This window comes from Medicago truncatula, chromosome 2 (genome assembly GCF_003473485.1).
Source record: "Medicago truncatula cultivar Jemalong A17 chromosome 2, MtrunA17r5.0-ANR, whole genome shotgun sequence".
Classification (NCBI taxonomy): Eukaryota; Viridiplantae; Streptophyta; class Magnoliopsida; order Fabales; family Fabaceae; genus Medicago; species Medicago truncatula.
The window spans coordinates 14917453-14931614 of NC_053043.1; the positions used below are offsets into that span (position 1 = coordinate 14917453).

At 35.2% G+C, this 14162-nt stretch overlaps 2 protein-coding genes across 2 annotated transcripts; both read right to left on the reverse strand.

The window, feature by feature from the left end:
- Positions 1-301: 301 nt before the first annotated feature.
- On the reverse strand, positions 302-4913 carry LOC120578161 (LRR receptor-like serine/threonine-protein kinase GSO1). The gene is made up of 2 exons (XM_039830449.1): positions 1108-4913; positions 302-860 (listed from the first exon to the last, which is right to left on the reverse strand). Exons 1-2 carry the CDS (start codon positions 4484-4486, stop codon positions 538-540), a joined length of 3702 nt encoding a protein of 1233 aa, XP_039686383.1. The 5' UTR covers positions 4487-4913; the 3' UTR covers positions 302-537.
- A 4388-nt stretch (positions 4914-9301) lies between these two features.
- On the reverse strand, positions 9302-13952 carry LOC25488201 (LRR receptor-like serine/threonine-protein kinase GSO1). Its single transcript, XM_039830450.1, has 2 exons — positions 10107-13952; positions 9302-9859 (listed from the first exon to the last, which is right to left on the reverse strand). The coding sequence occupies exons 1-2, from the start codon at positions 13483-13485 to the stop codon at positions 9489-9491; spliced, it is 3750 nt and encodes a 1249-aa protein (XP_039686384.1). The 5' UTR covers positions 13486-13952; the 3' UTR covers positions 9302-9488.
- Positions 13953-14162: the final 210 nt, after the last annotated feature.

Genomic DNA, 14162 nt, shown 5'->3' on the forward strand with positions numbered 1-14162 from the left:
AGCAGTCACCCTCATCCAAATGCACTCGAATAGATACACGACAGAAGGCCAAGCTCATTGCATCAATGGTTAATTTAATAAATAAATAATAACATTAACCAAGAATACAATATTTGATTTGATTTCTCTAGAATGTGTAAGTGGTTTACTAAAATAGTTTTCTTAAATTTGACTGATTTTTTTAGACATACATACCAATTAAGCATACACATAAATTTTACAATGGATGTAAAAGGTTTTTGCTTGGAACTATATGAATAGATATACTAATCAACAATATGAATATTAGGTGAAAACAGAATGGAAAATATGCAATATCATATAACCTTTATATTCATAAAGCTCCATATTCAAGTAGTATTGGAATGACATATAAATTGAAATACTACAATAACTAAATAAAATCAAGAACAGAAACATTAAACAAAAGCCAGTAAAAATCAATGTTATTTAAAGCCACTTTCTCATCAATCCAAAGGAGAAATAATTTCAGTTGTACGAATCCATCTTCATCTTGTCAAACTCCACTTTTTTGTTCTAGGATACATGTAGAAGAAGATCACATACTTGCCTTGATGATGGCCTCTCCATTGGTGTAGTTTTGGTGCACTGTATAGCTATTTCAAGCACTTGAAATGCTGCAAACTCTTCATAAGGTAAAAGAGGTTTGAGCTCAGGATCTACGAGTTCCTCGCGTTCAGTTCCTTTCATGTTAATGTGCATCTCCACCCATCTCACCATGTCTACACCTCCTCTAAATGCTGCATCAGTTGGTAATTTACCACTAACAAGTTCCATAAGCACGACTCCCATGCTGTATACATCGCTTTTCTCTGTTGCCTTCAAAGAGTATCCAAATTCTGAAAATAGGCAAATGTGAATCATATGGTAATAGTTAAGATAAAATAAAATCACGTTTAAAAACCAAACTCAACAGATCGATTATTTGAGCTGTTCGATTGCAGTTTTGTCCCAGTTCAAGTGGTTTAAAGCAATTGAACCATGACCTGTAGGTCTTGCCAGTTGGTTGTCCAGCTCAGTTTTTAAGATGTTGATAAAATTAGAAGAACCAAAACAATTTAAATCAATGGTATATATGATCATTACCTGGAGCTATGTAACCATAAGATCCTGCGAAACAAGAAGTAGACTCGGTATTAGAATCAAGATTCTCAACGATTGCTTTCGCCAATCCAAAATCTCCCAAGTGTGCATCCATATTGGAATCTAACAATATATTGCTGGATTTGATATCCCGGTGAATGATCTTTGGCACACAATCATGATGAAGGTACTCCATTCCTTGAGCTAACCCCAAAGCAATTTTGAACCGTGTGTCCCAATCAAGGCTTCTCCTTAACTTGAGAGCATTTCCATGTAACCAATCCCAAACACTTCCATTCTCCATGAACTCATATATCAACAGATTGCAACCATTTCCTTTGTGTCTATTGCTACAACAACCAACCAGTTTCACCAAATGTCTATGCTTAATCCTCCCTAAAGTCTTCACTTCTCTTATAAAGCTTTTATGCAACAGATATTCGTCTTTCAATGAAATCTTCTTGACAGCAACAGTCTCACCGGTAGGCAATTCAACTCTGTAGACTGTTCCAGAACCTCCAGAACCGATTATGATTTCATCACTCAAATTGTTTGTAGCATCCATGATTTCTTGCCACCTGTATTCTCTCCGTCCACCTGTACTTAAAGGGAACAACGGCCGTTTCTGCACCTGTGATGAAGAGGAGGAGAAAACACACTCTAATTCACTGCCTTTCTTCAGAAGTTCTTGCCTATTTCTCAAGAAGATTTTCACTGCTAGAACAAGTAGTGCAATTGCAGCTAGAGTTGACAAGGCAGAGATTATAATCACTGATTTCTCACTTAACCTCGATAGCCTATTACGGGAAGCACCACAGCTACCAAGAGAGGCTCCACAAAGATGAAGGTTTCCTACAAATGCCTCGTACGGCCAGCGGGAGAATCGCTTATTCAATGCACCTTGAAAGTTATTATAAGAGATATCCAGCTTTTCCAAGCTACTCATTTCACCGATGTTTGAAGGAACTTCTCCAGTGAGTTGATTGTGAGATAGATCAAGTGCTTCCAATTTCGCCAACGTGCCAACAGAAAATGGAACCTGACCAGAGAGATTATTGTAACTGAGGTCTAAAGCAACTTGGAGATTTTGAAGACTCCCAACCTCATCTGGTATGTCACCACTAAAGACGTTTCTAGATAGATTGAGCTCATATAGATTTCTCAAATTACCTATTGCATGAGGGATTGGTCCACTAAAATTATTTTGGTCAAGTCTTAGGACATTAAGCGATTCAAGTTCGTCTAAACCATCCGGGAGACTTCCATCAAGAGAATTGTTATTCAAGGAAAGAACTAACAACATAGGTAATTTGAATAGGCCTAACGGGAAAGGCCCAGAAAATTGATTGAATGCAAGATTAACCTTTCCCAACTTAGGCAAATTTCCAAGCCATGCTGGTACTTGACCAACAAGTAGGTTATTGCTTAAATCAATAGAGGCAAGTTTGTTACACAAAGATAGTTCATCTGGTATTGGTCCTATGAGTGAATTTCCTGAGAGATCTAACAAAGATAATTCAGTGATTTTTCCTAATGTCCGCGGAATTTCACCAGAAAACTTGTTACCGCCTAGTCTTAGCCTATTAAGAGAAAAAGAGTTTCCCAAATTTGAAGGAATTTCACCATCAAACACATTACCTGTGACATCAAAAGAAAGAAAATCTCTGGAGCTACACAATGGAGCCAAACTTCCATTCAGCCTATTCTTTGAAAGATTAACTCTTGTCAAATTTGCTACATTCACCATTTGCTGAGGAATACCACCTTCAAGAGAATTGTTGTAAAGCATGAACTGCTTCAAATCTTTAAGGTACCCGAATGTCGCGGGAATTCCACCAGAGAGGTTATTATCAGCCAAATCCAACACACTTAGTTTATGACAATTCCCAAGTGTAGCTGGAATCTCACCAACAAGATCATTTTTCCTAAGATGAAGAAAACTCAATTGCCTTAACCTTCCAATAGTGATTGGAATTCTTCCACCAAAATGGTTACCAAAGAAATCAACCATTTGCAATTCTGAACAATTACCAATCTCCATAGGTATCTCCCCAGAAAACTGATTTTCATAAAGATACAAAATTTCCAACTTTCCAAGCCTTCCAATCTCTTTAGGCAAAGCACCATGCAACTTGTTATGATACAATGCAAGTAAATGCATGTTACTCAAATTCCCTATGAAAGGTGAAATTGAACCAACCAAACTATTGTTATAAAGCAAAATTTCAGTTAAATTCACCAAACCATAAATCTCAAGAGGTATTGTTCCATTGAGATAATTGTTTGATAAATCAATTTGCTTCAATGATTTACATTGACTCAACTCAGATGGAATTTCACCATGAAGTCCACTTCTAGATATTATTAAATGCTCTAAACTTTTTGACTTGTAACATAAAGTTTTTGGAATATTTCCATTTAAAGGGTTACCAGAAAGAACTAAGGATTGTAACCTAGACATGTTGGTAAACTCTCTTGGAATTTCTCCACTGAATTTGTTCGTTGACAAGTCAAGATCTACAAGATTACCCAATTGAGATAGAGAAATTGGAATGTGACCCTCAAGTTTGTTTTCCATCACATTGAGATATTTGAGTTTACACATTTCACCGAGTTGACTCGGTAACTCACCTGTTAAGGTATTTTTTGCAAGGCTGAGGATTTCAAGGTTTCTGAGTCGACTCAATTGACTCAGGATTGTTCCATTGAGTTCGTTTTCAGCTCCAGTGAAGTTGATGAGGCTTGAACAGTTGCCTAACTCGGATGGAATAGAACCGGTTAACTTATTGTCTTGAATAATAAGATTCTTTAACTCAGTGAGTCGACCGAGTTGACTCGGGATCGAACCGTTGAGTTTGCATGAAGCTAACCCAAGGGTGACAAGTTTAACAAGATTGCCTAATGAAGAGGGAATTTCACCACTGAGTTGATTATCACCGAGTCGCAAAAATCGGAGATTCACTAACGAGCCAAATTCAGCGGGAATTTGACTCGTGAGTTGGTTGGAGAACAAAAGCAAAGATTCTAGTTTAGTAAGTTTGGAGAGAGAAGGTGGAATGGGACCCACAATATGGTTTGATGAAAGATCAAGGTGAGTTAGGTTTTGTAAAAGACCGATAAAAGGTGAAATTGACCCAGTGAGTTTTGAGTTAGACAAAACGAGTCTAACTATGTCACGACTCACCGAGTCACATGAAATACCTCTCCAAGTACAGTAATCGGTGTTGTTTTCAGACCAAGTACTAAGAACATTTTCAGGGTCTTCTGTAAAAGATGATTTCACCTCCAAAAGCACATTCAAAGTGGTTTTATCATTATCATGACAAAGGACTAATAGAACACAAGAGAAGAAGCATAAGAGAAAAAGTATCGATACTTTCATTGTTAATGCTATTTTTGGTTTAAGCTAGTTTGAAAAGAATTGTCACAAACGTAGAAAAATATGAACTCTTATGAATATGAATAAAGAAGCAAATTAAAAAAAACAAAATGACACAAACAAAGAAGCAAAATAAATAAAAAACATAAAAACTCCAAAAACTCTTTCAAAAAAGATAACCCAGTTTTTTCGTATGTTTTTTGTTTATTCTGTTCGGATATAAATATAGAGAATGTCGAGGAAATAAAGAAAGTGTGGTTATTTTGGTATAAGGAAGCCGATTTCGGCGGTGGTGGCGGAGAACAGGGGAGGTACCGGCGGTGGTGGCGGAGAACAGGGGAGGTACCGGCGGTTGGGGGAGAGTGGTAGTGTTTTAGGGTTTGAGGGAGAATGACAAATGAGAGGGAGAGAAGATAGACCGGATTTGATTAACGATTTTGGGCTTGGCCCAATTATGGTTAGTGGAGGGAGTTAAAAGCTTAAATCGATGGTGTATGTAGCAATGTGTCCAAAATTGCATTTTAATGTATTTACTAAAACAAACTCAAATCTGAAGTTTGTATCATTTAATTTTCAAAATATCTACAACTTCGAATATATCTCCAAAGTTTTATTCAAAATATTTTCAAAAATTAATAGTCCATTCTATATTTGTCGACTTTGAACTTAGTTCTTAAGCCTTAATAGTTAATACGTATACTCGATATCGATTAACATATTGTAACCTTTCTTTATGTAATTTTGTGGTGGATCATGAATTAATGTAAAAATTTGTGATGTTGTCGTTGCCGTAATAGTTGTTGTAAACTATGAAATGCAAATGCAGACATCAACATCAAACACAACATGGACACCGATTTAATGATGTATGTTGTGATTCTGAATTATCTTCGTGTTGTACTTTATGTCTACGTTCCAAGTTTATCTCTTTGACTTAATTCAAGAATGGCCATGCTTGGACATCATGACTATGTTGTATGAAACATGTGAGTTGAGGTTGAAATGGTTGAATAAATGTATATCAATATGAAGTCAACGTAATCGATATGATTTTAATCGCATGAACATCAATATGGACATCAGACGCGACGTGAACAACGATGCGGTGACGCCTTATTATCAATTTGAAAACAATATAGTTTTGTGTATTCATCGTATCGTGATGTCAATCTCGAACATTTTTGGAACACATTCAATTTCGAGATACACTTAATCCAAAATATAGTACGTGCTGATGTGTAAACAAAAGGTAAAGTTACCCGTGCGTCCGCGCACGGGTCGAACACTAGTTAGATCACAAACTGGGAAGCGATGCGGTAACCAATACACAAATTTTTTATGGTAGCTTTCTAGGATGGCAGTGCAATCATAAATATCAAATATAGACATTGGTTGAGGTGGAGTTCAGTCAACCAGCGGGACTTGTAACAATAAGGTTGACACAAGGAGCACAAGACGCACTGATTACTTAATAATCATTTAAATAATTATACTTAGTTGAATTTCAAAAAAGAATATATTGTTCAAGTAATATTACATAGAGAAATGATATTTGTACAACCATTTTCTTACAATTTTTGAAACAACTATCTCTCATACACTCACTACGCTCCTGCTTTCTCTCTCTATTGCTTTGATTTTTGTGTCAAGACATACATTTCTTTCTATATTTTTAGTTGTCCCATAAGTTGTACAAAAAGTAGTTGTTCAAATAACATACCTCTATTACATATTCTAATTTTAATAAGAGAAATGATATGTGAACAACCATTTTTTGACAACTTTTGTGACAGCTTTCTCTCTCATACTCACATTGCCCTTCTATTCTCTCTCTCTCTCTCTCTCTCTCTCTCTCTCTCTATTGTTTTGATTTTTGTGCCACTACCTAAATTTCTTTGTATAATTTGATTGTCTAACAAGTTGTTACAAGAAATGGTTGTTCAAATAACATTTCTCTTTTAATAATAACAATGCTATGCTATTGGAAAACGCAAATACGACACCTAGATACTGGCCACCATACTTATATGGTGAACAATATTGTTTTCTAAGAATGTTTTTTTAAACAAACAAACTTTTTTAATACATAGGATTTTTATGACTCAAAATTTGAATTGTGTCGATAAGAAATTTTACTATTCATTAACTAAAAAAATGTAGGTTGTTAAAAACTTCTTTAACATAAATCTCATTAACCAATTTTATTACTCCATTAACCATGACAACTTATTTTATATAGTTTCAGAAAAATGATAGAAATATATAGGCTAAATTGCATTTTTGGTCCCACAACTATTTAGGTAGTATCGTTTTGGTCCCTTAATTAAAATTCGATTTATTTTGGTCCCTTAACTTCTCTCTTACACATTTTGGTCATTTCCGTTAGTTTTAATTCAAAAACGTGTTTTCTTAATTTTCTTCTGAAATTTTTTCAAAATTCTTGTTGTTGAAGGTTATGGAGATGATATGAAGATGAAAAAGAGGAGAAGAAGATGAATAAAATCTAACGTTTTTCAATTAAAACTAACGCCTTTCTAGACGAACATTTCTTCTACATGAAGGTCAACTTACAAGTGTCGTTGTTTCCAAGGTGAGATACTCCACCTTCTTCATGCTCCCGACAAGACACTACCAGTGCACCCATATTGCTCGCCAAGACTTGTCATATCCCACACACCCTGAACATACAAACATTGTAAGAGTGAGTGATGTGTCTTACCTCACAAGTAAGTGAATAATTAATTGGAAAGATATTTTTTATCCCAAATATGACCTAATGAGTTTGGATAGAAGGCCAAATCTCCTAGGTGATTGTGGCTATACGAAGAGGTAACCTAGGAGGCAAAAAAGATATGATTTCTTAGACATAAAAACAATGTATTTCCATTACACGTTTCCTTGATGCTTTACTCTAAAAGTTAAGGGGTGAATCGTCTCTCCTATATATGTTTATATTTGTGAACAACAATATTCTAAACTAATATAATCATTGCATGAAAGCAATCAAGAAGTTGTTATAAAAAACAAGTAATGTGTATACAAAATGAAAGAAATAGTCTATAGAATGATACCAATAGAAGAACAACACCTCATTGTGCTCCAACCAAGAGATGAAAACTGATAAAATGATGTCGATAACACTGCCAAAAAAGTTATAAAGCAGACATGTTTTGGGAGCGGTGATCGTATATCAATGAGTCACGAAAATATGTGAAATTTGGAATGGATCAGAAGAAAATCCAGTGCATTGAATATAGATTAGATTCATTGGACGTTTATCATTCAAGTATTGTGTGTCGTGCACAAAATTGCCACCGCCTATGTTTCTAAATATATAAACCCTTTTAAAAAAAAAAATCTTAAGGACCTATTTCAAATATTCATTAGTATTAATTTTCCTTTATTTCTAATTATGTTATATTTTTTTTGTACAACTTGTAACAAATGTTATGATGATATGAATACAAAAAAATAGTATGATTGAAACGTGAACTAATTCTCTCTCTTGAACAAGGACTAGACACCTCAACAAGCCTCCAACGGTTATAGCTTACTGCTCTACAATTTTAAAGCCTAAAGGCTCATACAAATACTCACGTACTCAACTTTAAACATTAAGAGAATTATTTGCAAGAAAAGAATTAAGCTATTCAAGCTCAAAACATTCTCTTCATTTCACCAATATTCTTCAAATCCTTACAAATATGAGGATAATCTATTTAGAGTGTGCAACATACAACTTTCTATTGTTAGGTACTAGAGTAACGCAATAATATTACACAACTAAAAATAAAGATGAGAAACTTAATGTTTTCTATATGTATAATTATCTCTATGCAGATTATATAATGAATACAAATTAAATAGTTTCTGTCCCGTGAGCATAGCTCAGTTGACAGGACAAAACATTATTATATGTAGGGGTTGGAGTTCAAACCCCGGATACCCCACTTATTCACCTTATAAGGTGAATTCTAGCCACTAGCCTCTATGCATATTAGCTATTATTATTATTATTATTATTATTCTATTTACAAGGTCAAAAGAAACTTATTTTCTTCCTTAGAATTTCTACGGTAAAAAAACTTTACCATAGTTTATTTAGTAAATCGGTTGTAGGTGTTCGCCACTTCCATCACTTAAATGTGACTTTACTTACATTCTCACAATCTTCCACTAAGTCATTTTGTGAACTTTCCATCATAAGAAGGTAAAAAAAATTGAAATTCCTAGTTGGTATTTGAAATTCTTATATTTTTCTATAGGAAAATACTTCATAAAATCCATTCTTTTTGAAAGCTCTCCAAATTTATCATCATTACATAAAATGATATCAATTACTCTCTAAAATTACAACACATCAAACAATTCCCTCATCTAAATACACTATCTTCTAAGGTAATTGCTCAATAAACCTCTCAAAATGCTCACATTTTCAGAAAAGGTAACCGTTGAGGATTACAATCCAATAAGATTTTACTAACAAAAAATCTCCATCAAGAGTTACAACTCAATCGGTCGAAGACTTTGAGGGGATTATAAAGCAATCACCCTCATCCAAATGCACTCGAATAGATACATGACAGAAGGCCTAGCTCATTGCATCAATGGTTAATTTAATAAATAAATAATAACATTCAAGAATACAATATTTGATTTGATTTCTTTAGAATGTGTAAGTGGTTTACTAAAATAGTTTTCTTAAATTTGAATGATTAAGCATACACATAAATTTTCCAATGCATGTAAAAGGTTTTTGCTTGGAACTATATGAATAGATATACTAATCAACAATATGAATATTAGGTGAAAACAGAATGGAAAATATGCAATATCATATAACCTTTATATTCATAAAGCTCCATATTCAAGTAGTATTGGAATGACATATAAATTGAAATACTACAATAACTAAATAAAATCAAGAACAGAAACATTAAACAAAAGCCAGTAAAAATCAATGTTATTTAAAGCCACTTTCTCATCAATCCAAGGAGAAATAATTTCAGTTGTAAGAATCCATCTTCATCTTCTCAAACTCCACTTTTTTGTTCTTGGATACATGTAGAAGAAGATCACATACTTGCCTTGATGATGGCCTCTTCATTGGTGTAGTTTTGGTGCACTGTATAGCTATTTCAAGCACTTGAAATGCTGCAAACTCTTCATAAGGTAAAAGAGGTTTGAGCTCAGGATCTACGAGTTCCTCGCGTTCAGTTCCTTTCATGTTAATGCGCATCTCCACCCATCTCACCATGTCTACACTTCCTCTAAATGCTGCATCAGTTGGTAATTTACCACTAACAAGTTCCATAAGCACGACTCCCATGCTGTATACATCGCTTTTCTCTGTTGCCTTCAAAGAGTATCCAAATTCTGAAAATAGGCAAATGTGAATCATATGGTAATAGTTAAGAAAAAATAAAATCACGTTTAAAAACCAAACTCAACAGATCGATTATTTGAGCTGTTCGATTGCAGTTTTGTCCCAGTTCAAGTGGTTTAAAGCAATTGAACCATGACCTGTAGGTCTTGCCAGTTCGTTGTCCAGCTCAGTCTTTAAGATGTTGATAAAATTAGAAGAACCAAAACAATTTAAATCAATGGTATATATGATCATTACCTGGAGCAATGTAACCATAAGATCCTGCGAAACAAGAAGTAGACTCGGTATTAGAATCAAGATTCTCAACGATTGCTTTCGCCAATCCAAAATCTCCCAAGTGTGCATCCATATTGGAATCTAACAATATATTGCTGGATTTGATATCCCGGTGAATGATCTTTGGCACACAATCATGATGAAGGTACTCCATTCCTTGAGCTAACCCCAAAGCAATTTTGAACCGTGTGTCCCAATCAAGGCTTCTCCTTAACTTGAGAGCATTTCCATGTAACCAATCCCAAACACTTCCATTCTCCATGAACTCATATATCAACAGATTGCAACCATTTCCTTTGTGTCTATTGCTACAACAACCAACCAGTTTCACCAAATGTCTATGCTTAATCCTCCCTAAAGTCTTCACTTCTCTTATAAAGCTTTTATGCAACAGATATTCGTCTTTCAATGAAATCTTCTTGACAGCAACAGTCTCACCGGTAGGCAATTCAACTCTGTAGACTGTTCCAGAACCTCCAGAACCGATTATGAATTCATCACTCAAATTGTTTGTAGCATCCATGATTTCTTGCCACCTGTATTCTCTCCGTCCACCTGTACTTAAAGGGAACAACGGCCGTTTCTGCACCTGTGATGAAGTGGAGGAGAAAACACACTCTAATTCACTGCCTTTCTTCAGAAGTTCTTGCCTATTTCTCAAGAAGATTTTCACTGCAAGAACAAGTAGTGCAATTGCAGCTAGAGTTGACAAGGCAGAGATTATAATCACTGATTTCTCACTTAACCTCGATAGCCTATTACGGGAAGCACCACAGCTACCAAGAGAGGCTCCACAAAGATGAAGGTTCCCTACAAATGCCTCGTAAGGCCAGCGGGAGAATCGCTTATTCAATGCACCTTGAAAGTTATTATAAGAGATATCCAGCTTTTCCAAGCTAATCATTTCACCGATGTTTGAAGGAACTTCTCCAGTGAGTTGATTGTGAGATAGATCAAGTGCTTCCAATTTCGCCAACGTGCCAACAGAAAATGGAACCTGACCAGAGAGATTATTGTAACTGAGGTCTAAAGCAACTTGGAGATTTTGAAGACTCCCAACTTCATCTGGTATGTCACCACTAAAGACGTTTCTAGATAGATTGAGCTCATATAGATTTCTCAAATTACCTATTGCATGAGGGATTGGTCCACTAAAATTATTTTGGTCAAGTCTTAGGACATTAAGCGATTCAAGTTCGTCTAAACCATCCGGGAGACTTCCATCAAGAGAATTGTTATTCAAGGAAAGAACTAACAACATAGGTAATTTGAATAGGCCTAACGGGAAAGGCCCAGAAAATTGATTGAATGCAAGATTAACCTTTCCCAACTTAGGCAAATTTCCAAGCCATGCTGGTACTTGACCAACAAGTAGGTTATTGCTTAAATCAATAGAGGCAAGTTTGTTACACAAAGATAGTTCATCTGGTATTGGTCCTATGAGTGAATTTCCTGAGAGATCTAACAAAGATAATTCAGTGATTTTTCCTAATGTCCTCGGAATTTCACCAGAAAACTTGTTACCGCCTAGTCTTAGCCTATTAAGAGAAAAAGAGTTTCCCAAATTTGAAGGAATTTCACCATCAAACACATTACCTGTGACATCAAAAGAAAGAAAATCTCTGGAGCTACACAATGGAGCCAAACTTCCATTCAGCCTATTCTTTGAAAGATTAACTCTTGTCAAATTTGCTACATTCACCATTTGCTGAGGAATACCACCTTCAAGAGAATTGTTGTAAAGCATGAACTGCTTCAAATCTTTAAGGTACCCGAATGTCGCGGGAATTCCACCAGAGAGGTTATTATCAGCCAAATCCAACACACTTAGTTTATGACAATTCCCAAGTGTAGCTGGAATCTCACCAACAAGATCATTTTGCCTAAGATGAAGAAAACTCAATTCCCTTAACCTTCCAATAGTGATTGGAATTCTTCCACCAAAATGGTTACCAAAGAAATCAACCATTTGCAATTCTGAACAATTACCAATCTCCATAGGTATCTCCCCAGAAAACTGATTTTCATAAAGATACAAAATTTCCAACTTTCCAAGCCTTCCAATCTCTTTAGGCAAAGCACCATGCAACTTGTTATGATACAATGCAAGTAAATGCATGTTACTCAAATTTCCTATGAAAGGTGAAATTGAACCAACCAAACTATTGTTATGAAGCAAAATATTAGTTAAATTCACCAAACCATAAATCTCAAGAGGTATTGTTCCATTGAGATAATTGTTTGATAAATCAATTTGCTTCAATGATTTACATTGACTCAACTCGGATGGAATTTCACCATGAAGTCCACTTCTAGATATTATTAAATGCTCTAAACTTTTTGATTTGTAACATAAAGTTTTTGGAATATTTCCATATAAAGGGTTATCAGAAAGAACTAAGTATTGTAACCTAGACATGTTGGTAAACTCTCTTGGAATTTCTCCACTGAATTTGTTCGTTGACAAGTCAAGATCTACAAGATTACCCAATTGAGATAGAGAAATTGGAATGTGACCCTCAAGTTTGTTTTCCATCACATTGAGATATTCGAGTTTACTCATTTCACCGAGTTGACTCGGTAACTCACCTGTTAAGGTATTTTTTGCAAGACTGAGAATTTCAAGGTTTCTGAGTCGACTCAGTTGACTCGGGATTGTTCCATTGAGTTCGTTTTCAGCTCCAGTGAAGTTGATGAGGCTTGAACAGTTGCCTAACTCGGATGGAATAGAACCGGTTAACTTGTTGTCTTGAATAATAAGATTCTTTAACTCAGTGAGTCGACCGAGTTCACTCGGGATCGAACCGTTGAGTTTGCATGAAGCTAACCCAAGGGTGACAAGTTTAGCAAGATTGCCTAATGAAGAGGGAATTTCACCACTGAGTTGATTATCACCGAGTCGCAAAAATCGGAGATTCACTAACGAGCCAAACTCAGCGGGAATTTGACTCGTCAGTTGGTTGGAGAACAAAAGCAAAGATTCTAGTTTAGTAAGTTTGGAGAGAGAAGGTGGAATGGGACCCACAATATGGTTTGATGAAAGATCAAGGTGAGTTAGGTTTTGTAAAAGACCGATAGAAGGTGAAATTGACCCAGTGAGTTTTGAGTTAGACAAAACGAGTCTAACTATGTCACGACTCACCGAGTCACATGAAATACCTCTCCAAGTACAGTAATCTGTGTTGTTTTCAGACCAAGTACTAAGAACATTTTCAGGGTCTTCTGTAAAAGATGATTTCACCTCCAAAAGCACATTCAAAGTGGTTTTATCATTATCATGACAAAGGACTAGTAGAACACAAGAGAAGAAGCATAAGAGAAAAAGTATTGATACTTTCATTGTTAATGCTATTTTTGGTTTAAGCTAGTTTGAAAAGAATTGTCACAAACGTAGAAAAATATGAACTCTTATGAATATGAATAAAGACAATGAAATTTAATTTAGTTGGTTGAAGAGTTTGGAATACGGTAGTAGTTGTTCTTGGATTGTGAGAAGACGCGTGTAGCAGAAAATTGTATTCATTCATAGGGTTGCATGCATTGGGAATATTTACCATACATGGTAGTAATATGGTAGTATTTTTTTCAATATTTTCACATGGCTTGCTGTGGAAATGAAATTATGTGAACGTAAGTTTGTTGATTGGTTAATTTGGTTGAACATGCATTGCATGGCGTTGGAATGACATATGTGTAGAATATTAATGTTTGGTCATTTGAATTTAATGTGGGGAAGAGATGAGGTTGAGTTTTTGAGAAAGTCAAATTAATGTTGAACATAGGAAATAGGAGAAAAAGGAAATGATGCAATAAATATGAGAGAAGTTAGAGGTTTTGATTCTGCCAAAATACACAAGAGTAGTCAGAGATACAGTTTGGTACATGAATGAAGTCATTAGGAAGATATATGAGAGAAGGATGATGTACAGTGGTTGGGTGAACCAATGCTTGATTTTCTTACTCAACAATTTGAACGAGAGGTGACCCCAATGAGAAAGCAAGCAGTTCATTTTCTAT